The sequence below is a fragment of the Protomyctophum bolini genome, assembly GCF_963924005.1.
Source record: "Protomyctophum bolini genome assembly, chromosome: 16".
NCBI classification, from domain to species: Eukaryota; Metazoa; Chordata; class Actinopteri; order Myctophiformes; family Myctophidae; genus Protomyctophum; species Protomyctophum bolini.
Window position 1 is genome coordinate 37,960,529 of NC_137877.1, and position 24,723 is coordinate 37,985,251.

The 24,723-nt window shown below is 43.1% G+C and overlaps 1 protein-coding gene across 1 annotated transcript in view; it reads right to left on the reverse strand.

The window, feature by feature from the left end:
* The window catches only part of adcy5 (adenylate cyclase 5), a 109,425-nt gene that overhangs the window by 32,383 nt on the left and 52,319 nt on the right, over positions 1 to 24,723 (reverse strand). Inside the window, exons 2-6 of the mRNA XM_080785004.1 lie at positions 21,850 to 21,999; positions 19,890 to 20,011; positions 6,122 to 6,233; positions 3,322 to 3,449; positions 579 to 737 (exon numbers count right to left, since the gene is read on the reverse strand). Of these exons, the coding sequence (XP_080641130.1) occupies positions 579 to 737; positions 3,322 to 3,449; positions 6,122 to 6,233; positions 19,890 to 20,011; positions 21,850 to 21,999 (671 nt within the window). The remainder of the gene's footprint in view (positions 1 to 578; positions 738 to 3,321; positions 3,450 to 6,121; positions 6,234 to 19,889; positions 20,012 to 21,849; positions 22,000 to 24,723) is intronic.

Consider the following 24,723-nt stretch of genomic DNA (forward strand, 5'->3'; position numbering starts at 1 on the left):
ACACACACACACACACACACACACACACACACACACACACACACACACACACACACACACACACACACACACACACACACACACACACACACACACACACACACACACACACACACACACACACACACACACACACACACACACACACACACACACACACACGGCAAGCTGTAAAGGTCACATTTGAGCTTTTCAATCCTCGTCTCTATTTGATGGTGCATTCTACGGTGCTTGTTGGTTTACAATTTAGGCATTTAGCAGACGTTTAGCAGGCATTTAATCCAGAGCGACTTACATTAAGCAAGAACAAAAAAGCATGGGAATACATCACACAAAAAGCATTTATCATGAAACATGCGTAAGCTAAGAAAGTAACAGTTTGAGGTACACGTCATGGTAATTGGACACAGCTTGTTACTTTGAGGTACACATCATGGTAATTGGACACAGCTTGTTAGTTTGAGGTACACGTCATGGTAATTGGACACAGCTTGTTAGTTTGAGGTACACGTCATGGTAATTGGACACAGCTTGTTACTTTGAGGTACACATCATGGTAATTGGACGAAGAGACATACCCGGCCTTGCCCCCAGCCTCCATGTGATTGGCTAGCGTGACGTCGTTGGACCAGACGTCGAACTGCCACTTCCTGAGTCCCAGCACCCCGCAGTGCACCCTGCCACTGTGGATGCCCACGCGCATGTTCACGTTCACGCCCATCACCTCTCGCACCAGCCTGCCATACCAGACCAAAGGTCAAACAAACAAACAATGGGTTTCTTAATAAATACATCAATAATGTCTGAGTATAGTGTACATGTTGATCAATTGAAGGAAACAAGGTGAGAGATTTTGGGAGTATGTATAGCAAATGGTCTGCCCCCCAGCCAGGGAATCAAACCCGGGGGACTTGCTGTCAGGCATCATCAGAGGCTAACGTCGTATGTGCCTTAAATTTAAAGGTGTAGTGAAATGGCTTTTGGGGCATTTTATTTTGAAGTTTCAGCCTCAGACGGCAGGAGCTTAGTCTCTGAACCAAATTAACCAATCAGAGCGTCGCATCCCTCCAGGCTATGGGTCCGTCTCATGCACGCACATGCATATTGGTTTGTTTACAAAGTGACAGGGAGTCGGCAGCAAAGCCAGGGGATTTTTTTCCTAACCTGTACACAACCTATATAGATATTTTAGTGTGATGATTAAGTTTAAAATGAGTAATACACTGTCTGGATGTCAACTTGAATTGGATTAAAATTAGCAGCTGTGTTTGGACGGACGCGCAACAATGGGAATCCAATGGGTGAGCTTCATTTTTATTGGCTTTTATTGATGTGTATCTCTACACGTCATCACGCAGCACGTTTTTGTTTTAAGGAAATAATTATTTTTTTATTTTTATGGACTTTTTATATAAAAAACACACAAAAATGATAATTTGCCCATATGATGACCACGGATATGGTCAAAAAAGTGTGAAAAACGTTTCTTTCATTTCACTACACCTTTATCAACTCGGCTACCAACGCCTCCCACGGAGTATGAATTAGGCATAACATTTCTGTTTCATGTTGCAGGAGATAAACAAAAATAAGTGCAGATAAAAGTGAAGTAGGGGAGAGCCGCCAAGGTTGTAAAACTTTGCACGTTTCACTCTTTTACTCAGAGATCCGTTTATCTACATATGTAATATTTTCAGGCAACGGACCTACACATGACTGCTACCATAAACAAACAAAAGAAAGTGTAGCCCACATGCTCCAGGTATAAAGTTTTACGCATTTTGAGAAAAGTCCGTTTTTCGCCAATTATTCCCCCGTAGGATGAAGGTAAACACTTCAAACTTCCTGGGCACATACATAGAGTACGTTGCTGTACACATACTGACGCGATGGCGTCTTGATGGCGTCGACCAATCAAGAGATAACGTGCATGTTACAACCACGACGCGTTACAACCGTGGCGGCTCTCCCCTACTAATTATTAGACAAACAACCGGGGATGGGGACTGACGGAGAGAGGACAGACTGGCTGAAAATCACGGCCATGCTCTGTGCAGACACCCACACAAACAAGAACACATTAGTCAGTGAGATCCTCTTTCCTCAGCCCAAAGTCTGACAGACAGAAAGACATACATCTGTGTCCTTGTGTGGTCTTGCCGATTAGATAAAAGCCACATAGTTAGACAATGCTGTAACCTTAATCTTACATTACAATGTCAGTGCCCTGAAGACCACCTCTGTTTATCTAGTGACTAGTCCACATAAGAGAGAGCCACGGGGTCCCGTTTCGCCACAACAGGCTTGACCGTATACTTTCTTTTTGCCATTAAAAGTAAGCACATGGCAAAGCAAGGTTTTTAGGGTAGAAAATAAATGAAGTCATTTCAAACAACACGCGCAAGTGCTTTTGAAAACAGAAAGGGAAAGCAGCGGGAGGTAGACACAACAGCTGCTACTCCGTCCGTACAGGCAGTGGTGGACAGTAAAGTATTGTACAGTTTTAGACAGTACAATTTAGAGTATTTCCATTTTTTCAACAGTTTTCTTTCTACTCCATTACATCTCAAAGGCAAATGTTGTACTTTTTGTACTATAATTGTTTTAAAACTTTGGTTACTAGTTACTTTGTAGATTTTGATTATTATTACAAAACCACTTCAGACCTGCATACTTTCAAAGGATATATTTAAATGTTATTTAACCCATTCTGGGCGGGAACCAATATTTGGGTTCTGTACAGTATGTACAGTATTCAAAAATGTTAAATTTTTGATGCTGCTATATAAATATTTGTGAAAATGGGGCCGTATGCCAATACTTTTGTACATTTACTGTACTTTAAGTAAATTCAGATTACCAAACTTGGACTTGTACTATTATTTCTACAATACAGTATTGATAACAGCTATTTGATGAAGATTGGAAAGTGCCTATATTTCACAGCGAAGATACATTTTCCTTTAAAGTATCATCTACCTTCACCTGAATTAGCATAGTCAGCACATGCCTGATGGGTTCATTTCATTATTGTCATATGCAATGGCCAGCGATGCCCTATGTATAAAATATTTTGAGTGGTGCAACCACTCCTATAGACAGCTATGTGTGTGTGGCTGTGTCCGAGCACGAAAATAGCGTTTGTTCACCACCATGAAGTGTCACTGTTACACAGCCTAACACAGAGACACAGACACACATGCAGGCCAGGGAGGTGGGCTTCTACAGTACAGTACAGTACAGTACAGTACAGTACAGTACAGTAGTAATGAAAACAAAAGAGTGCAGCAGGCAGGCAGGCAGGCTGTGTTTAACACTCACGATATGGCCTCTATCATGTCCACGCCCATCTCCACACAGCAGTGGGCGTGGTCAGCGCGCGCCTCGGGCAGCCCAGACACACAGTAGTAGCAGTCCCCCAAGATCTTGATCCGTAGACAGTGGTTCTCCTGCCAAGCCAAGATGTAGCCAAGAAGCGCACAAACGCACGCACACAGGCACGCACACAGGCACGCACGCACGCACGCACGCACGCACGCACGCACGCACACACACACACACACACACACACACACACACACACACACACACACACACACACACACACACACACACACACACACACACACACACACACACACACACACACACACACACACACACACACACACACACACACACACACACACACACACACACACACCATTAGTTATATTCTTGTGGTACCACTTATCACAATTAAGTGCTTATTGTGTTCAGCTGTGATTTGTAGTTTTTTTTTGTATGCGTCTTTGTCAGTTCAAAAGAAGAGAGTTCATTTGGACGCATTTCATTATAAAACACTTGAGGGACACAAAAACAGCACAGCCTGATTTGAGAATGACTCAAGTCATTGCAGTGAAAGCTCAGTGTTTGTCATGCGCATCTTCTTCTTTTGTGTAGCCATTGCCCTCGATCGTCTCTGGTCCTGCGTCGAGAAGACCAGCTTATGGTGGTCTGCACGGGAAGGAAGCAGGTGGTAATTGGATGTTTGGCTGTCTACTCAGACTTGGCACACTCACGTCGTATTTCTTCAGAGATGATTCAAAGCAGTGGTTCTCTAAGTTTGTCATGTCAAGGACGACATTTATTAGTCTGCGGACCCCAATTTGAAAAGATACAGTATGCCGGAGACCCCCCCCCCGATAAGAGAAGATTTGTATCACGGTTCCAGCAGTGATTCTCAACCATTATAATTTCAAGGACCCCCCAGTTTCACATGCATTGGGCTACGGATCCCCCATTTACATTTTTCTCTCTGGGACCACAATTTACATCGTAGAATCAATGTTAATTTAACTCTGGGAGTGTACAAATGGAACCAAACGCAGCGTCGCAGCTTGTAGATCGGCTATTTTCAGCATGCAACCAAGTGTAAAATGAATTAGTGGATCTCTTGTCCACTACACTAGTCCCTTCCTAACACTTTAGTCTATAGTTTTTATTTGTTGACGAAATTGTCAGTATATTTAGTTTTAGTCATCATAGCTTAGTTTTCATTTAGTTTCCACTTAGTTGACGAACATTTTTCGTCATAGTATCAGTCGACGTGTGCTGCCTTTTATTGCAGGGATGGCAGGACTTGAGTCTCTGTGGTTTCATGCAGGATGAGCCTGTGCGTGTGCGTGTGCATGTGCGTGTGCGTGTGCATGTGCGTGTGCATGTGCGCGTGCGTGCATGCTCACTTTGTACAGACATAAAAGTGACAGTGCCACTTTGCATCATGGTTTTATAACACCGTGCAATAGGTATACGTAACAGCTATGACACATCCATGGCTGATTCAATGATTATGTCAGCTTCCAGGTGTTTATCGTCGGAAACCTTGAATGTCCAAATATAGCTCGAGTCTGTAGATCTGCTGATTGTGCGTGACACTGTAGTGTAGTATGAATAAGTAGTGCAGTTGACGGGGTTATGTTTTCATTGTTTAATCCACGTTTTTTAATCAGTTTTAAGGGCATACGGGCAATCCACCAGACAAGGATGGGATATGAGACGCGTTTTGATGATGTCATCGCAAAAAAGGTCCGTCACTCCGGCGTGCAAAGGGTTATGGGAAATTGAGTCCCTATTCATTACAATGGAGGAGGGGGTGGAACGGTGCAGAGAGTGCTTGATCCTGCTCCGTTCTGTTGTTGTGGTCGGCACTTTAGAATACGTTTTCAACACCGTTACACTGTTTTAAAGTGGATTTTCATGACAAGCAGCAACTCAGAAGGGCGGTGCAGTGGCTGTTCAAAGGTAACTTTAAACTTAAGGTAGTCTAGCCTAAAAAGATGGCCGTAAATGGTCCGCAGTTAAAGGAGAATTCCATGCTAGAAGGCTTTCTTACCTTTATTTGTAGTTGTTACGTCCCCACCAAAGAGGTCCAGGTGTTATTTTGTGCAAAAGCGCATTATTGGCTATTTCCCCTACCATAAGCCCTCAATGAATTGAATTTAATTGCATTGAATTGAATGGGGCATTGGGGTGTTGTGCTAATTCGCTTATTTCCATCGCTCAAAAATCATTTTTGTATATATTCTCTCTTCATAATTTAAATAGTATCCCAAGCGGCACGCTTTACTACTTATTTTGATGGAAATAAGCGAATTAGGACAAAAGCCCAACCCCCATTGAGGGCTTATATTAGGGGAAATAGCCAATAATGCACTTTTGCACAAAATAACTCCTGGACCTCTTTGGTGGGGAGCATGGAATTCTCCTTTAACCTGTTAATTTAAAATATGGAGATAAAAGGTTTCTGCCCGAAGAGCAATATTACTTTACATAATACTTACTTATGTCATTTGTGACACTGAAGTGAAGATAATAGATACTAGATATAAGTCTCCTGGATGAGTGCTATATTTCTATATATATTTACACGCACTTCAACAGTGGGGGGTGCAGGCAGACAGGCAGAGGGCCAATAAGGCACTGGTGGAAGGAGGTACTGTAGGGCCCGCACACCATTATTTAGGCAAAGGAATTACTTTATTAAAGACAACATTAATTAAAGATGATCTGATGGAAATATTTTGTGCAAAATGTTTTGTGTGCGTGCGTGCATGCATAACGTGCGTGATTGGATCCTCACCGCAGCCAGCTTGTCAAAGCGGGCAAACAGTTCGTTGAGCGTCATCACCAGCTCCTGAGCCGTGCACTGTGACGCCAGACTGGTGAAACCCTCGATGTCTGCAAACAGGATACTGTAGGGACAGAGAGAGAGAGAGAGAGAGGGACAGAAGAAGTAGTAGAAGTACTTTAAGTAGCATGTGACATGTCAAACTATAGGGGGTTTTGTGTTTGTGTGTTTGTTGCGTGAGTGCGTGCGTGCGTGCGTGTGTGCGTGCACCCACAACAGCGTGCTACAATGCAAGTACAGTAACTATACATGCGTGTGAACAGTCAGCTATCGATTCCTGAGAACCGTGTGTAAAGCGACACCGCGGGGTAGGGTTGTGTTCGCGGGGCGGACACACATTCATCGCTCCTCCTCAGTCACACCGAGCGCTACAACACGGGGGCAGATGATGATCTCATCTGACTCAGTGACTTCAGTTCCTCCCTGTGTGAAAGACGCCGAGACAATGGAGGAGTGGACTGACAGTGTTCTGCACTGTGCTCAACGGCTAGCTGTTGTTGGAGAGAGTGTCAGGTTAGACACTGTGACACTGGCGGGGAGACGACCGACCGACCCAGGCAGGCAAGGAGCCTATAAGCTGGCGCTGAAAGGCTCACCACGAATACCAAAACGACTCGCCCCTTTACCAACTCGCCCACCGGGCGGAACTGCGCGACCTGGTATTCCTATAAAGTACGGTAACCTAAGTAAATGATGCCTAAGCGGTTGATTCTTAAAGGGACACTTCACCCTTTTTGCAAAAAAAGATATGTTAATGACGTTTAGAAGCTTTAGATCACTTTCCTGGGGGTACATGGACACTGGTCTCACTACCTTCCTGGACTACAATTCCCATCATTATTTGGTGCACTGCTCCTCCTTGTGGATAGGGGGGAGAGCTGTTTTACTGAGACAACATGTAGTCCAGGAAGGAAGTGAGCCCAGTGTCCATGACATCAGAGACAACAGGCTCACTGCTACAATCTAAAATATCTAAAACCACATATTACACACATAAAGACCCCCAGGAAAGTGTTCTAAAGCTTCTAAACGTCATTAACATATATTTTTTTGCAAAAAGGGTGAAGTGTCCCTTTAACCTTAACCTTAACCTCAGTAAAACTATGCCTATAAACCTAACCCTATACCTAAACTTAACCCGCAGTAAATCGATGCCAACTTATTTCCAACCTTATTCTCAGTGAAAGAAAATAAAGAATACAAGAACCGTCGGAACCGGGCGGCCCGGCGTGAGGTCGTCGGCGGAGAAAATCGAGGGGGTGAGATGGTTTAGGGGCGACCGTATACCTGACACCGTTCACCACAACTTCAATCAACCATGACCTGCTGCTGGCCTGCTCAAAGTCATCTCCTGCGTTCCGGTTTGTGTGCTACAGATTTGAGTGCACGATCGTTCCTTTTACTTAGATCACTTGTTGCCGTTTTCAAATTTGATACTAACCTGTCAGTAATACGTTTAACCCATTACTTCTGCAGCAAAGAAATAGGCGATATAAGCTCACAATGCGACACGTTTGCGAAACTTGTAGAGTTGAGGTTGCGGTTTCGAGAACAGCTTCGAGGAGGTCAACCAAAACAGTACCGATGATAAATGTCCACACCATAAAGAAAAGGAAAGGAAAGGTACTATGTTTACCCAGGGTAACTGGACTAAGCTCAAGAACCCAGCAGCATGCCCCGCCACGCACAGTAAGCCTGTGCTGTGAACTCAGTGCTATACAAAGTACTTGGAGCAGATCTCTCCTCCCCTGCTGGGACCTGGCTCCATCTGGACTTCAAATTCAAACCATTTCTTCCACCACTGACTAAGAACAAATTTAAAGAACGGAGACCACAAAAGCCCGCTAGGCATCTATAATAGGCCTCATCTCACGCCTGTGTCTTCATTCTTCACGTAGCACTTCTCTAATTTGTGCAAAGTATGTTTGAGACACAAACAAATATTCTATTGCTTGGACACTGGTTTTCTACTCGGTTACTGGGAATTGTGTTTATTCTGCGCTCACTGTATAAGCCTCCCTAGACTAAAGTGTTTCTGAAACACTTCATTTCAACGGCACAGTTGACAGAAGCACGAGGACAATTCTAGCAGCTCACCAGGAAATGATAGCAACATAAAGCTTATAGTTTACTTAGCACCTAATAACCATTATCTAACTTACAGCAAAGTAAGCTCCAGAGAGGTGATGAAAGGTGATGAAAAGTAAAGACAGAATTATAATAAACGTTAATGTCGCATCGCAGGTTTACATGTGTAATGAAGTGAGTGGAATTATTGCTTGTAGCATCGCTTGTGTGCATGTGCACATCTTGATACCAGGGTGTTTTTTTTCTCCAAATCACTGAATGCTCCATCATTAAATTATATTATATATACAGTATTATTTATATTTCCAGAAAAGATCAGAGTGAGACCAAATACACTAAGATGATAGTTCTAAATGCAGAGGTCCTCAGACCAAACAGGCTCAAACTGATCACAGCGGGTGGTATAGGGGCGGGCATTCACTTCTAGTCATTTTTACTACTGTAGTTGACTAGTTGCCTACAGTTTACTAGTCGACTAGTTGTTTAACTACCTATTTGGATTTTCTTTGTAAATAAATATTTGTACATTTAAAAAACTGTGTACATTGGTGACTATATTGGTAACTACTACTATTTTGTTTTTAGTCGACAGGTCGACTACTTACTTAAAGGGACACTTCACCCTTTTTGCAAAAAAATATATGTTAATGACGTTTAGAAGCTTTGGAACACTTTCCTGGGGGTCTTTATGTGTGTAATATGTGGTTTTAGATATTTTAGATTGTAGCAGTGAGCCTGTTGTCTCTGATGTCATGGACACTGGGCTCACTTCCTTCCTGGACTACATGTTGTCTCAGTAAGACAGCTCTCCTCCCTATCCACAAGGAGGAGCAGTGCACCAAAGAATTATGGGAATTGTAGTCCAGGAAGGTAGTGAGACCAGTGTCCATGACATCAGAGACAACAGGCTCACTGCTACAATCTAAAATATCTAAAACCACATATTACACACATAAAGACCCCCAGGAAAGAGTTCTAAAGCTTCTAAACGTCATTAACATATATTTTGTTGCAACAAGGGTGAAGTGTCCCTTTAATGCCCTAGCGTGCGGCTGCCTGCAGTGAAGCCCAGTACAGCAAAGAGGGTGGGTGGCAGTGTTGATTTCGTCGACTAAAACTAAGACGAAAAAAATGTTCGCCGGCTACCTTTTTTCACTGACGGAAAATAATGGAAACTAAAATGAAAACTAAGCTAGACTAACTAACTACTAAGCTAACTAAAACCAAGACTAAGTGCATAGACTGCATGCTCTTGCTGCCTGGGGGGGGATAAATTAACTTGTATGTCTAAAACAACTACATCATTTTTTTTTAAGGTGCAGAAAACGCACACATCCTACGTATATCTGTTGCTGTATCAAAAGTTTGTCATGTAAGCAAAAAAATAAATAAAATCTGCACAAAAAAGACTCCGGCTTGCAGATGTTTTTAGAGTAACGTTTCGAGGCCACCATGGCTCTTCCTCAGAATGTTTATTTTAATCTATAAAAGATATAATAACAAGGTTGAAATGTGGCCTGACAGAAACAATAATGTGTGATTTTATGTTGAGTGTGCTGCCAATGCAGGTTCATTGTTCATAAACCAACAAAATAAAAGGTTTATGAACCCATTATTACCAGGCTATACATTTGCAAGAATAGTCAGATATTTTCTTTGCAGCGTCCTCTCGCAGGCAAGTGCAGCACACTGTTGTCATGGGGACAGATTGTCCGTCATTAGCGGGAAAGACGGCAGCATGTATGGTGCCTCGTAGAATGTGAATGTGTGTGTGTGTGTGTGTGTGTGTGTGTGTGTGTGTGTGTGTGTGTGTGTGAATGAATCAATTAATCAATGAATGAATAGCTCTATTCCATAAAAACATGCCAGCATACATTACAAAAGGAAAAGCTGTGGTTATTTGAGGCCAATTACAAATTTGACTGGGGGACCTTTTTATGTCATAATGAAAGCAGGGAATCATAGCTTCAAATTGACATATTGGTTGTTGTTCAGTCTTACAGAAAACAGCGAGTTGAGAAAACAGGCTTGAAAGGTTCACTTCTGTGGATTCTAACAGCTATACATACATGTTTAAGCATTTATTGCGGTGGTCACCAGTTTAGGCTTTGAGTGCCAATTCTCCCATTATAAAGAAAGAAAGAATTTGTAATTATATTATGCATGTAATGTGCATGTCATCACCTGTACACCAGATTAGAGGAATTTTCAAAATATGGATGAAAATAAAAAATATATATTTTTTAAGAATAATAAAATAAAAAAGGGGAAGACGTCTTGACGCCTGTGGAATCCATTACTTAATAGGCAATTAGACGTCTTGACGTTTATGGCTACTAAACAGTTTTTTAATCAAAAATGATACATTTTTTGTTGAAAAATCTTTCTTGCTTATTTTGTTGTTGAGAAAATAGCTGATCTACAAGCTCACCATGTTGCAACGCTCGCATTGTGAGCTTGTAGATGAGCCACTTTCATTATTTCCATGTGACCCCCTGTTGATGTGATGTTTTAATGTGAGCTTGTAGATCAGCTATCCTATTTGGTGTATACTTCATTTTTTGTGTGACACTGTTGATATTGAGCTTGTAAATCAGCAATTTGGTGTCTTATCAGTTACTTTTTACGCTGTTGTACGACAAAGCATACAATAATGAATTGCATTTTTATAGCGCTTTTCCAGGTGCTCAAAGAGTTTTACAATGGTTCATTCATTCATACATTGGGAGGTGAAGCGGCGAACAGTCGACGCCAGCGTCCTCACTTCCCACATTCACACACCGACGGTGGCGAGCTCACACCGACCGACTCATTGGAGGCGACGTAGGGTTCAGTGTCTTGCCCAAGGACACTTCGACATGTGGACAGGAGGAGGAGCCGGGATTCGAACCGCCAACCCAGGGCAGGTCTGTAGCACGGGTCAGCTTGAAGTACACCCGCCTGGCCTGAACATGGCCCTAACTAGCCATGTCATGCTTCTTGATTGATTTGATCAATCGAAAACGTCATCGATAGCCGTAACTGGACGGGAACCCCATTTTGGTGTTTTAAGGATGTTATACTTTAGCTATTGGAAAATAGCAGACCTACAAGCTCGTAGCACGGCACTCTGTGCCGCGCTACGAGCTCGTAGATCTGCTATTTTTGAAAAATCGTGAAAATGTGGTGCAAATCTTCGACTATGTATTATTTCAGAGCATTATTTCAGAGCAAACATTTTTAACTAAAATCTTTGCCTCTGGGGGGGGGGGTCCCTGGAACAACATATTTTCATATGGGGGTCGACGGTCAATTACATATACGTTTTTGGGGGTCCTTGACATAAAATAGTTTGAGAACCGCTGACATAGAAACATAGCTTCTTCACAAAACTGTCATGTTTTTCGAAGACATTTTTATAGAATCTCGTCGCGGGTCTAAAGGGCTTAAATGAAAGAAAGTCACTGACGGTTGCAGCCCTTATTTAGAACACAGTATAACACACGCCACAGAGTGCTGCGACTACGAGTGGGAGGAGAGCGAGGACAAGGAACGAACGAGGGACATACAAACGTTCTGTATCTGTATATAAGCTCCATGTCACCGTTACCTAGGAACCAGAACACGGTGTTACGTCGCAGGGCCTTATTTCAGCCCTTTACTGACAGCAATCAGTCCTGAGTATAAGGCATTTTGACAGCTTTTGACAATGAAGCGAAGTATAGCACAGTACCAGAATAAGGGCCTTTATCGGCCCCACCTCTCTCCCATTGTTTATATTGTGTTATAGAGTTTCCAAGATGGCCGCAGCGCCAGGAGGGGGTGGCCTTACTGGGCTGTGTTCACACATTCAAGAGACCTGTCTTGTGTCTGTGTTTAATGGCCGCTCCAATGCATTTCCAATGGAAGCCCATATGGTTTGACCAAACATTTTGTTTGACCTCACCACCCGTGGTGGGGCAGGCACTTTATCAGTGCGCCACCTAAACCTAGTTAAATTAAAGTAGCTATAAGCAATAATATCTCAACATTTTAATTACTTTTTTTTTGTTTTTGGTATTCAGACAACCCAGCAATGAGTTAAACGCTCCCAAAAACAATTTAGTCTATGTGACACATCTAGGTGCCACAATCTGCATTCAAAGATTTTCCTAGAAGCTTGGTCGATTTGTCTGTCTACTTCTTGGTTGTTTTTTCCTGATTTTTGTAGGTTTCTTTGGTAACAATGACAAAGCCTCTAGGAACATCTTTGAATGCAGATTGTGGCCCCTATATGTGTCACAGAGACTACATTGTTTCGGGAGCGTTCTACCCATTTGCTGGCTGTCTGAAAAAGGTCATTAAATGTTGAGATATTATTGCTTATTGCTTACTTTAAACCCTCCAGACTTAGTAAACTGGACCCGAGTTGGCTCTGTACCTTAATTGTTCCGTCTACGACAAATCAGACGATCTTCAAGCTATTTTTATTCATGCAATGTTTGGCTAATATGTTTCCCCTACAATGTGGATGTTTGTTTATGTGGTTGAGCATTAGACCGTTGTGGAGGGGTCAAAAATCACAGTGGTCTGCATTAACCTAAAGAGAGTGGATGATGAGAGAGAGACAGAGGCGAAGCACATACAACAGAGAGAGAGAGAGAGAGAGAGAGAGAGAGAGAGAGAGAGAGAGAGAGAGAGAGAGAGAGAGAGAGAGAGAGACAGACAGACAGAGGCGAAGCACGTACAACAGAGAGAGAGAGAGAGAGAGAGAGAGAGAGAGAGAGAGAGAGAGAGAGAGAGAGAGAGACAGAGAGAGGCGAAGCACGTACAACAGAGAGAGAGAGAGAGAGAGAGAGAGAGAGAGAGAGAGAGAGAGAGAGAGAGAGAGAGAGAGAGAGAGAGTGAGACACTGTGGCAACAGTGTGTGAGACAGTCCCATTTCCTGTACTTTTTACTTCTACTCCACTACATCTCAGAGGCAAATATTGTACTTTTACTCCACTACTTTGCAGATTTTGATTATTATTACAAAACATCCATTAACAAGTTCAGCCCTCACGTTGTGAGCTTGTAGATTGGCTATGTTCTTTTTGTAAACTTGAAATGGGACATTCTGCACAACGAGACAACGACTACTTTTACCTTTGGCACTTCAACTACATTTTGAAACCAATACTTTTGTACTTTTACTCAAGTAAAATGTTGAACAGCCCGACTTTTACTTGTAACAAAGTACTTCTTGTTCTTATAAATTACAGTATTGATACTTTTACTTAACCCATTCAGGACGGGACCCCCTTTGGTTTTTTAAGCATTATACAATATACATTAGCTATTGAAAAATCGTGGAAATATTTGAATATATATTCTTTCAGTTTTTATCTCAAATCTTTGCTTCTTCGTGGTCCCAGCTGGAACAACATATTTTCAGATGGGGGGTCGCGGCCAAATTAAATATAAGTTTGGGGTTCCTTCACATGAAATAGCTTGAGCACCACGGATATAGAAACATTTAGAAGACATTTCTTTCAGGTCTTCATGGATTATAAGTAAGAAATGTGAGTACTTCTTCTTCCACCAGTGGAATCTGGTCTGGAGTTCAGCTTTGAGCTGAATCAAAGCTGTGCTGTGCTGGCAAGCCCTGACCCTGTGACCTGGTTTCCTCCAGCGCGTGGTTGGCAATGCCACCAACCAGCTGCCTTTTATCTGCTAGATGGCTAACTCTGAGACGCACGCATGCACGCACGCACAGGCTCACACAGGCTCACACACACACACACACACACACACACACACACACACACACACACACACACACACAACCCTCTCTGTCTTTCTCAATCTCCAGATCCTGCTTCTCTTCTCACAGATTAAAGTTCATCAATAATTGACAAGGCTGATTGGACGGCTGCGATGCAATGCTATATTACTACTACTACTGGGCCTACTACTATTCTTTTTTTACAAAAAAATAAAATGTTTAGGCCCCCTGGAGGCTCGAGGCCAAACATATATAAGGCCGCCAGTGGCCACTGACCACCGGCACGTAAAATGTAGTGTAGACTAGACTCACTGTAGAGGAGATGTTACCCGTAGCTTATCCACAGTTGATTCGCCAATGGCCCTCATCATCACACTGATCATATAGTCCTGGTCAAAATACCTGTCAGGCTGCCTGAAAAAGGTCAGAGACTGTCGCTTTATTTTGTTTGTTTATGTATACAATAGATGCTATATACTGTCCGTTTTGGGACGCCGCAGCCATGTGTGTGCAGTTCAGATTGTTTATGTTGCATTCCAAATGTGGAATATGCAACCAGAAAAACGCTGGTGATGAGAGACTGTTTAAGCAATAAGCCACGAGAGGTCTCAGGTTACCGGGTATTTTACACTGGCTGGGGGCGTAGGCAGTCCCGAGGCGCAGCCGAGGGGCTTCTACCCCGCAGCCAGCCACACATTCACAGTCATATGAGCCGGGCGGTGCTTAGACGCCCGCACGGCATGTGTTTGTAAGGCAATGAAGCGCTCCCCTTCCCCAGTTCAGCTACAAGGCTGCAGTTTGATACAAAGTGATTGAAGGAGTGGGTTATCGGTGAAATTTACACCGGTCACGTGACGGTAACCAGCCAATCAGAATGAAGTATTGGGACTACCCGTTTTAGAATGACTATTTTGTTTCATGTCCTTGCAATTATTCAGTTTGGCTGATTGGAGAAAATCAACCGGTATACTGTTCTTTAAACGTTTTGTTTTGGTTCGTTTTTTCTTTCCATTTTTATTTTGAATCTTTTTCTTTGCTTCCTCCGTCGCCCCTTTCTGTGCTCCTTTGCAGACACTGGCACGAACATGACACGGCAACATTCATTTCTGGACAGCGTCTATTTACACATACCTGCCTAACACACAGTCACACAATCTGTGAGATATGCTTTGGAAAAAAATGCCTCCATGCACATGCACACTCAAGAGGGTTGCACCGCAGTGTGTGTACAGTACACACACACACACACACACACACACACACACACACACACAGTCTCACACACACACACACACACACACACACACACACACACACACACACACACATCGCTGCACAACATACAAAGCAGGTAAATATCACCGTTTATCTTTTTATGCAACCGTTCTCTCTGTGACCCTGCACACTGTCAGATTAATGGGCATGACAAAAGCCACCATGGTGTTCCATTTCAGAACTGTTGCTCTGACCCTGAGAGGGGAGGGGAGGGCAGGCAGGCAGCATCAAAACATCCGGCCCCCATAATGCCGCCCGCTTTGGCCTCCTCCGCGCTGAAAGCCGCAGGGCATGTTGTTCTCGTCCAGAAGACACAAAAAACACAAGTGGACTGACAGCAGGCGCACTGGCCAAGAACATACGTAGTCCTTGAGTGAGAGCAGGTAATGTATAGCCCTCAACCCATTTAGAGCTGATTAGTGGTACTCAAAATGATTTCATGTCAATAAGGACCCCAGAGGTTTTATGAAATTGGCCGCCGACCCCCCCCCCCCCCATCTGAAAATATGTTGTTCCAGGTAGCCAAGTTTTGAGTTAAAAACGTTCGCTCTGAAAGAATATATATTCAAAGTTTTGCACCACATTTTCAGGATAAAAATAAATAAATATTACTATTTTTCAAAAGCTAAAGTAGAACAGAATGCTTAAAACAGTGGTTAAATACAGTGCACGCACACGCACACCCTAAATTCTATACGACCGACTCCCTTCTCCTATCTTTCCACCCTCTTTCGTATCCCCATGCACTTTCTCTGCCTCTCTCCCCCTCTCCCCCTCTCTCTCAGCAGTCTTAGCAAATGGGAGCTGTCAGTTCCTCTCCCCGTTGTGATTTGGCCTCTCAACGGAGCCCCAATTACCCAATACCAATCGCGCTTATAGCTCCCCGACCGACCGGGGGGCCCCCCGGTCGGTCCTGTTAGCTATTAGCCATTAACCCGCCTGGTCACAGTCAAGACACACGAGAGTCAGACGAGCTTAGCCGCCCGACCGTCGCTGTTAATCTATACCACCTATAGTTTCCCCCAATTGAATCAGCCAGCCAGAGCATGCATTGGACACTGTGCCCCCGCAAACCCCACTCCATGTCTTCATTTCTTTATTCATTGCCCTGCTTCAGTGTGTGTGTGTGTAGTGTACGTGTGTGTGCGCGCGCGTGTGTGTGTGTGTGTGTGTGTGTGCACGTGCGCTCTAGAGAGAGTCAAGGGGTCAGCGGAAAAGCACGGGCTGCTGAGGGCAAGTCTTGTCCAATTATGTAAAGAGTAACCTCTCCATGACATTATGGGCTCTTGATTACACTCAGTGCCAACTGTGTTGCTGATGGCTGTCCTCGCTGTCGTTATAAGTAGGGCCGGTTTTACGACGGTATTTTGTAGAGAGGTTTAAAAGATATAGCTGCCGCCACCACGGGCAACAGTTGTGCATGTGTGCAGTTGCGAACACGTGAATGGGTTTGTACAGCATGTGTAGACACCGTCACATCTCATCGTCAGTCCTGAATGGGTTTGTACAGTATGTGTAGACACCGTCACATCTCATCGTCTGTCCTGATGAAGGTCTAATCCACCGAAAAGTGTCCGACAGCGGGACCTTTTCTTTGTTTTTCAAAGATAACCTTTTTATATAGACACTTACTAAGTACTGTAAGTAAAAGTATCAATACTGTATAATATAGAAATAATCTGTTACAAGTAAAAGTACGAAATTCAAGTACAAACTTTTCAAATATAAAAAAACTAGAATTTCGCCCGGCTTCGCCGGGCTCATCCCAGTGTCGTTGCAGCGCAATATGGGAAGAAGGAATTTTCAGGAGTTGACAGAGTCCACTTCATGTTTCAGCTGTGTTTTTAAACTCAGTAGTGTGCCCTGCACATGTAGTAACGGATGGGTTATAAATTATTATAATAACAGAAAGTGTTTTTTATTTCTCATAAAAACGCAAACATGGTGAAACAGCCTATTTAATTTATACAAAAGGAGAAGAGAGAGAGCAATGTGTTTGTGGCTCAAACTTTGTCTAATATTGTTTTAGAGCAGTGGTTCTCAAACATTTCCATGCCAAGAGCAAAGGACCCCCAATATTTTTTCAATCTACAAAAATAATCCCCAAATCGCTTATAAATTAAATTAAATTACTTACTAATCGCTTATTTGGCAACACTGGCCAGAAATTACCAGTGTTGCTTCTTTTTGTCTTATTTTGTATAGACCTAGGTGGCTTGTTTCTGCCATAGAGTTATACTGGCAACACCTGGCTTCAGCTAGCTGGTGCTGCTGCTCTCTCGTCTCTGTGTGTACTGTCAGTCCCAGCTCCGTGACTGGGAGATGGGACTGTCGATAGTCTGGATAGAACTTTCTGTTACAGTTAAATCAATATAAAAGTACCACACAACTGAAAAGTATTGCGACTGTGACGGCGATCATGTTTGGACATCTATGGACAGCTATTTTTCGTGGCACATTATGTTTAATCACAACAACGTCACGTTTACTTTAGCTCCTCAATGTTTGGGTCGGGACATGTATGTGTCTACGTGCGCTCCAGTCTTAAGCATTAACATTTCAATGGCCGAGGATCGTTAAGAGTCTATTGTTCCGTGTTGTTGTTATTAGACGTGTGACAACGCAACAATAGGAAGCGATTACCACGGTCCATTCTGTTGCTGGCGCTCCGAGTAAAATGATCTGATTATAATCAGCTGTTTTATGTGCGTGCGTGCAGGCCAGGGTGTCACCCAGGAACCGATAGAGAGAACCGAAATGTAATTATTGTAATGGGTACCCGGTACTCGAGCATGTTCGGTTCGGTACCGGATTGGTCCCGAGGTTCGGGACCCACCCCTACCCCCCCCCTCTCTCTCTCTCTCTCTCTGACGTTCTCTCTCTCTCGCTCGCGCGCGTTACTCTAACACGTCTTTCTGTCTTTCTCTCTCTCTCTCTCTGTCAGAAAGCGTTGTCAGTTTACTCACAGCACCGTCACTCCTGTCAGTTATTTCGTCGTGTATTGGTAGCCTATATGAGCCCAATATTGGCGTTACGCATTTCACTTGAATAATGTTGTGTGCGCACGTGCGCACGCTGAGAAAGACAGTTATGTAATGAAACTGAAAATTATAAGTGCTGCACTGCTGTCTCGCTGGCGTATAGCCATTCCTGTGTGTGTGTGTGTGTGTGTGTGTGTGTGTGTGTGCAGGCGTGTGTAGTCGGCATTGGCTGGCAGGCGAAAATAGCAAAAGCTATACGTGTAACGTAAATATTTCGGCACAATCCAAGTAGTGACAATGAACAATGTTGATTTAACTAAGGGATTCGCTGAGTGTTTTATTTTGTAAATACAGGGATTTAGAAGTGATAAGCAAAATAGTGAGCCAATAATTTCTCCCCTTCCTTCTGTCTGTTATCCTGCGAGAGCCCTAAAAAGCAAGATGGCTGCCGATTGCGAGCTGAGAGACGGAGAAAATTGTGACGTGTGAGCCGGGGGCGGGCCTCTGACAACAGCATGAACACAGGGCAGTGTTGCCAGGTTTGCGAATTGTAAGCGAGTTGTAGTGTGTGTAAATAGCGTGGTTGTGGCCTTGTTTCTGCCCCTGTTGGGGCAACAGAACATGTCGACCAGTTTCTGTCAACCGCTTTTGGTCAGGTGACCAACTCCACAAATGTTAAATTAGATGTATAAAGATATATTGAAAATAGCCGATGTACAAGCTCACAATGCGCCACGTCGTGACGCATTGTGAGCTTGTAGATCGACTATTTTCAAATTGCCGGGTATGTTTTGTATTAAAAATCATAAAGTAATCTATAAAGTTTTCAAATAGGCCTAATTATTTGCCTCTGCGATGTAGTAAGTGGAAGTAGGTAAATACTGAAAATTGGAATTACTCCAGTAAAGGTTATAAAGGTTAGTTACTAAAATACACAGACCAGTGCTATGAAGTTTAACCGTTTAATTAGTTTGAGTTTAACCCAAAAAAGAATGCTACAAAAGCTTCTCATGCTATGTCTCAGTTAGATCTTTATCTCTGTATCAGCATAATGTAGTGGTTGCACATTCCACAAGATGGTGCCAAACTTAATTTTGGCTGTTTATCTGTCCGGTGGAATCATTAAAGGGTTCGTGACATACATTTTTTTCTTATTATTTTTTAGGTTTTCTGAGCTCCATTGAACCCAAAAAAAAACCCCTGAACATTTAACATTCAATAGATGTTCTGTGGTCTGGGGGTTTTCTGGCTCAAACAAGTGCTCTGATTTGGCCTGTGGACTGTGAGGTAAGAGTCCACAGATCCCATGTATGACATAAGAATTTGCCAAGGTGTTCACTGTTGAGGGATTTTGTTTGTTTTCATTTCAGCTCAAAAGGCTTCAGAACACACAGAGAAAACCCCCCAGACCACAGAAAATCCACTGAATGGCCAAACTTTTTCCACCACTGGTTGGTACTTAGAATGTTATATTGGAATGCCTGGTCCACGCACGCACACGCACACGCACACGCGCGCACACACACACACACACACACACACACACACACACACACACACACACACACACACACACACACACACACACACACACACACACACACACACACACACACAGTCACACACACATGCACGCACAACCTTGTCCTCCTACCTGACGTTGTCGTGCTTCTGGATGTAGATCTTGTGAAACATCATGTCCTCCTGCTTGGCGTTAATGTCGGCCTTCATCTCCATGGCAACGTGGCGGGGAAGCACCGACAGCAGGAGGCGCTCCTTTGGGGGCGAGCAACACGGTTAGTCCAGAGCCATAGAGTAAGACAGAGTTACAACCACGGCAGGGTTAGTCCAGACAGAGCCATAGAGTAAGACAGAGTTATAAGACATTGAGGGGGCAGAAAAACGAGTGCTATATGAACGCTGTTGTTCATGCAGCCTGGACAGTGACAAGCTGGAGTTTGAAATACATGAAGACTAAAGGGAAACTAAATGAAAACTAAGCTATGATGACTGAAACTACGACTAAATATATTGACAATTTCGTCAACAAATAAAAAAATAGACTAAAATGTTAGGAAGGGACTAGTGGAAGTTGATGCCAACGATGAACCTCTGGATTTTATATTATATATTTTTATAATAATTGGCTAACATTGGCTTTCAAAGTTGGCTTTTCACATTGGCCCGTTATAGCGCCACCAACAGGTGGATTTTTGCTAAACACATTTTTGGAACAAAAAGCCTCAAATCATCCAATTGCCATCCAAGGCATAAGAAGAAATGTCACCCTTTTCACATTGGCATATTATAGCGCCACCAGGAGGCCACAACCTGACCGGCCCTGGTGGAGACCTGTGCCCCGAGGGGCACTTCTTCCTAGTTGAGTGGACTGGTGTCACTGAGAGTGATTGAGCTGGAAAACTTTAAAATGAGGGAACGGTTTCTTCACAGACACAATTCACAGTGTCAGGTGGAGGCTCTGTTGGTGAGAGAGACAACGAGGAGCGCAACAAACCGTAGAGAGTGTGTTGGTGAATGAGGGAAGGTTTTCCTTGGGAATATTTGCTGCACGTTAAAGACCCTTTTCTCCTCCTATAGCTGTTAATGTTTATTGGTTAAGTTACATTGTGTCTATACTGTATGTCCAATCCTTCAAAGGAGCACAGACATCGACTGGAGCAACACCGACAACCGTCCCTCCCTACACAGGAGAACGACACCATATTATTAAACACTACGGGAGAACCTGCATTTAGGCCCGACGTCGAAATAAATAAATAAATCTTCTAAATCCTGACTGTTTTCTGAAAAACCCATGTTTCTATGTCAGTGGTTCTCAAACATATCCATGTCAAGGACTCCAAATATACATGACATATGACAATGGCCGATCTAGTAGATCTACAAGCTATATGAGCTTGTAGATCTGCTCTTTTTCAACAGCTATATAGTACAACATAATGCTTAAAACACCAAAATGGGTTAACACCTGTTGAGTCGAGGCAACCCCATTGCGTAAGCACTGACGTACGTGTTTTACCATTACAAATTGTAGCACTCTATTTGCCTTTGATAAAAATATTTCACCAAGGATTTCTGCCATCCACAGAGATGGGAGGATTGGAGTTCGCATCATGATCATAAGACAGACTTCAGTCCTCCGAACGCCTGCCCCCCTCACTGTATAGCTCTTCAAGACGATAGGATGGTGAACTAACGCTCTACTATTAACCCATTGTACCCATTTATTTCTCTCTCACCAGTGTTGTTTTTGGCAGCAAATTTTAGATTTTAGTTTTAGTCATAGTCTTTTGAATAGGTTTCATTTAGTTTTAGTCACATTTTAGTCACCTGGAATGTTTTAGTGTTATTCTAGTTTTAGTCGACTAAAATGCATTTTGGAGGGCCTTGATGCCGTCGTAATGACTGATTTTACACTTGCTGAAAATAGCAAATCTACAAAGCTTGTAGATCTGCTATTTTCAGCATACAACCAAGTGTAAAATGACTTATACTGGATCTCTTGTCCACTAGTCCCTTCCTAGCATTTTAGTAGTCGACGAACATTTTTCCATCTTAGTTTTAAGTCGACGGAAACGGCACCGTCTCTTCACCTGCTGCTGGTTCTCTCGCTGGGAGTGGAGTCGAGCCTGGATGCATTCCCTGGTCTCCTGGAAGGCCTGCCTCTGGGAGCCCTCGGCCGGGTAGTGAGTGCACACCCCCACGATGTTGGTACAGGAGAAGATCAGCACATTCGACACTACCTGATTAAACCAAACAGCCAGAGGGGAAACGAATGGAAAGATGAAGAAAAGGATGAGCAAAGAGAGGGGTGGGAATACAGAAAGGAGAAAGGTGGGAAGGAGAAAGAGGAGGGGAGACAGAGAGACAGAGATTGATTATCATACTATAATTCAGCGAATGTCTGTATGTCACTGACAGCGCGTTATCTCATCATTAACTGCACGAATTACTCCCACTTTTCACACAGGCATGGACCATAATTATATGGAGGTCTTAACGGAGCCCTTTTTCCCATTTGACACATTAATGATTAATAATCAATTTATTAGTGAACGTTTACCCCCGTTTATCCGTCTGTGGTCTATCTCCGACCGAGCCACACTATTAGCACACATCTCTCCATGCCAAAAAAAACCTGCACGCTCCCAGAAACCGGCTAGGCTACTTTTTACAGACGCAACTGTCATATTTACTGTACAAATATTGTTTTTACATCACCACACGATGGGCAATGCGCCCGGGCGTAGTACCCCCCACGGCCACAAGAGGGGGGCAAATATCTCACAACGGGTAAGGGCTAGTAATAATAATAATCCAATCAACTGGTTGTTGACTACTCAATAATGCCCAAATGCTTACTTCAGTGAGTAATCCTTGCCGAGGCCCATATAGGGCAGGAGCCTATCTCCTGTTTCTGTAGCCATGAGGCCCATAGGGCAGGAGCCTATCTCCTGTTTCTGTAGCCATGAGGCCCATAGGGCAGGAGCCTATCTCCTGTTTCTGTCGCGTGAGGCAGCTTGATGTACAATGTATGTGACACATAGCTCTGTTCACACAATGCTGTACTCCCTCCAACTGTATATATTTTCCCCATTTTCAACAGTTTCAATATATTTTGACACTTGCTTTGGCAATGTAAACGTATGTTGTCTCATGCCAATAAAGCTCATTTGAATTGAAAAATGGAATTACTTAGAAGTTTCTAATAGGTATAGCCTACATAATGCTGTTCCTTGGAGTGGCTGCACCACTCGGAAATGGCTTGTGATTGTCTGAAAGTCTGTCAGGACAATTTGTAGCAGCAACACATGGTGGTGGATAAACATTATGTGACCAGATTTGACTGAGAGACTGCCATCGCACAAATTACAGCTTTTCACCAGAGGAGAAAAACGTTTATTTTTATTTATTTATGTAAATATGAAATAAATGCCCAAACATGTAGCTAGGTGTAATGTTGGAGACCACAGAAGTGAACCTTTCAAGCCTGTTTTCTCAACTCACTGTTTTCTACAAGACATGAATTACTCTATAAGCCACATCTCCAAAACTGGTGGATCAAACTGAACAACCAATAGTCAATTTGAAGCTATGCTTTGAAGCTGCTTTCATATGACATGAAAAAAACGAAAATTCAAAAAAATCCAATGTCCCTCAGTCAAATTTAGTCACATATTACTTGAGTTCAAGTATAGATATTTTTGGTCAAATATTACTCAACTACAATGAAAGTTTCCCTGTGCTTGAGTTAAAATACAGGAGTACTTAATTATTGCAAAGTACCATACTTGGTTACTGTCCACCACTGACTGACTAAATTATTAGTTTGATGAAATCATCACTGACTGATCTTGCTGCGTGCATGTGTGTGTGTGTGTGTGTGCACGCGCGCGCGTGTGCGTGCCATTCCTGTATGCTAACCAAACGTACGACCCGTTTCACCTACTCTAGAGAAAATCGGCGAGTTGGATTCGGTTGCTTAATTCGATTTCTCCGCCTCATTTAAACTCACAGAGCCATGAACACATTTGGAGGTGAACACGAGGCCGTCCACCCTGAATGCCAACGCTCGCCACTGCCAAGTTTCCACCTGGTCCACAAGTCTGTAAATTGTCGTGTTGTGTCCAAGGTTTTGGTGGTACAAAAAAAAAAAAACTGTTCCCCTGAACGGTACGAGGCATACGGTGGCTGCTGAGACTGGCAGCCATGAGGAGCTAGCTTATGCCAGTGGCCCCTTCCTTAAAGGACAACGTTCGTTTTTTTTTAAACCAAGGTTCATGTTTTAGGTTGTTATTAGAGAAAGTAAAAGATGAGTGTTCATTTTTTTCATTTGCTGCTTTCTTTCATTTTAGCGATTTTAGCATTTTTTTTACAGAGGGGCGGGGGCATTCGAACATGGGGCTAAATATGCATTTTCTTTTTTTTATTATTATAATTTTTTTTTTTACAATAGTTCTACTAGACCCCAGGAAATTACATCTGGCCACAAAAGATCACAGGATCTTTACTGAATGTGAAGGGGGTGGCAAACTGACATGTTTAGTCATACAAGTATGGCAGGCCCCTATAGTACGCCCCTTCACATTCAGTAGATCCTGTGATATTTTGTGGCCAGGTGTAATTTAATTGTAAAAAAAAAAACTAAAGTCGTCCTTTAAGGCTATCATCACAGAACAATACATTGTGCTGAATCAGCCAGCTGAGTCACAGGCCTCTCTGTTCGTGGAACTGACAGCAACACCACATGTCTTTATTAGGTGCAGCAAAAAAAAAGTACTCAGCAGGTCTCCATCGAGACAATCAGTTGGAGGACATCTATAGAGCGTCACAGTCCCACCCCCTTTCAGAACGACGAGTGGCCCAGGAAATGAATCCCAATGCATTTTTCCCATAGGCATTTCAAAACGTATAAAGACCTTTTAAGCGTCGTATGAAGCCAACTCTTGTCGTGACAAATCATGACA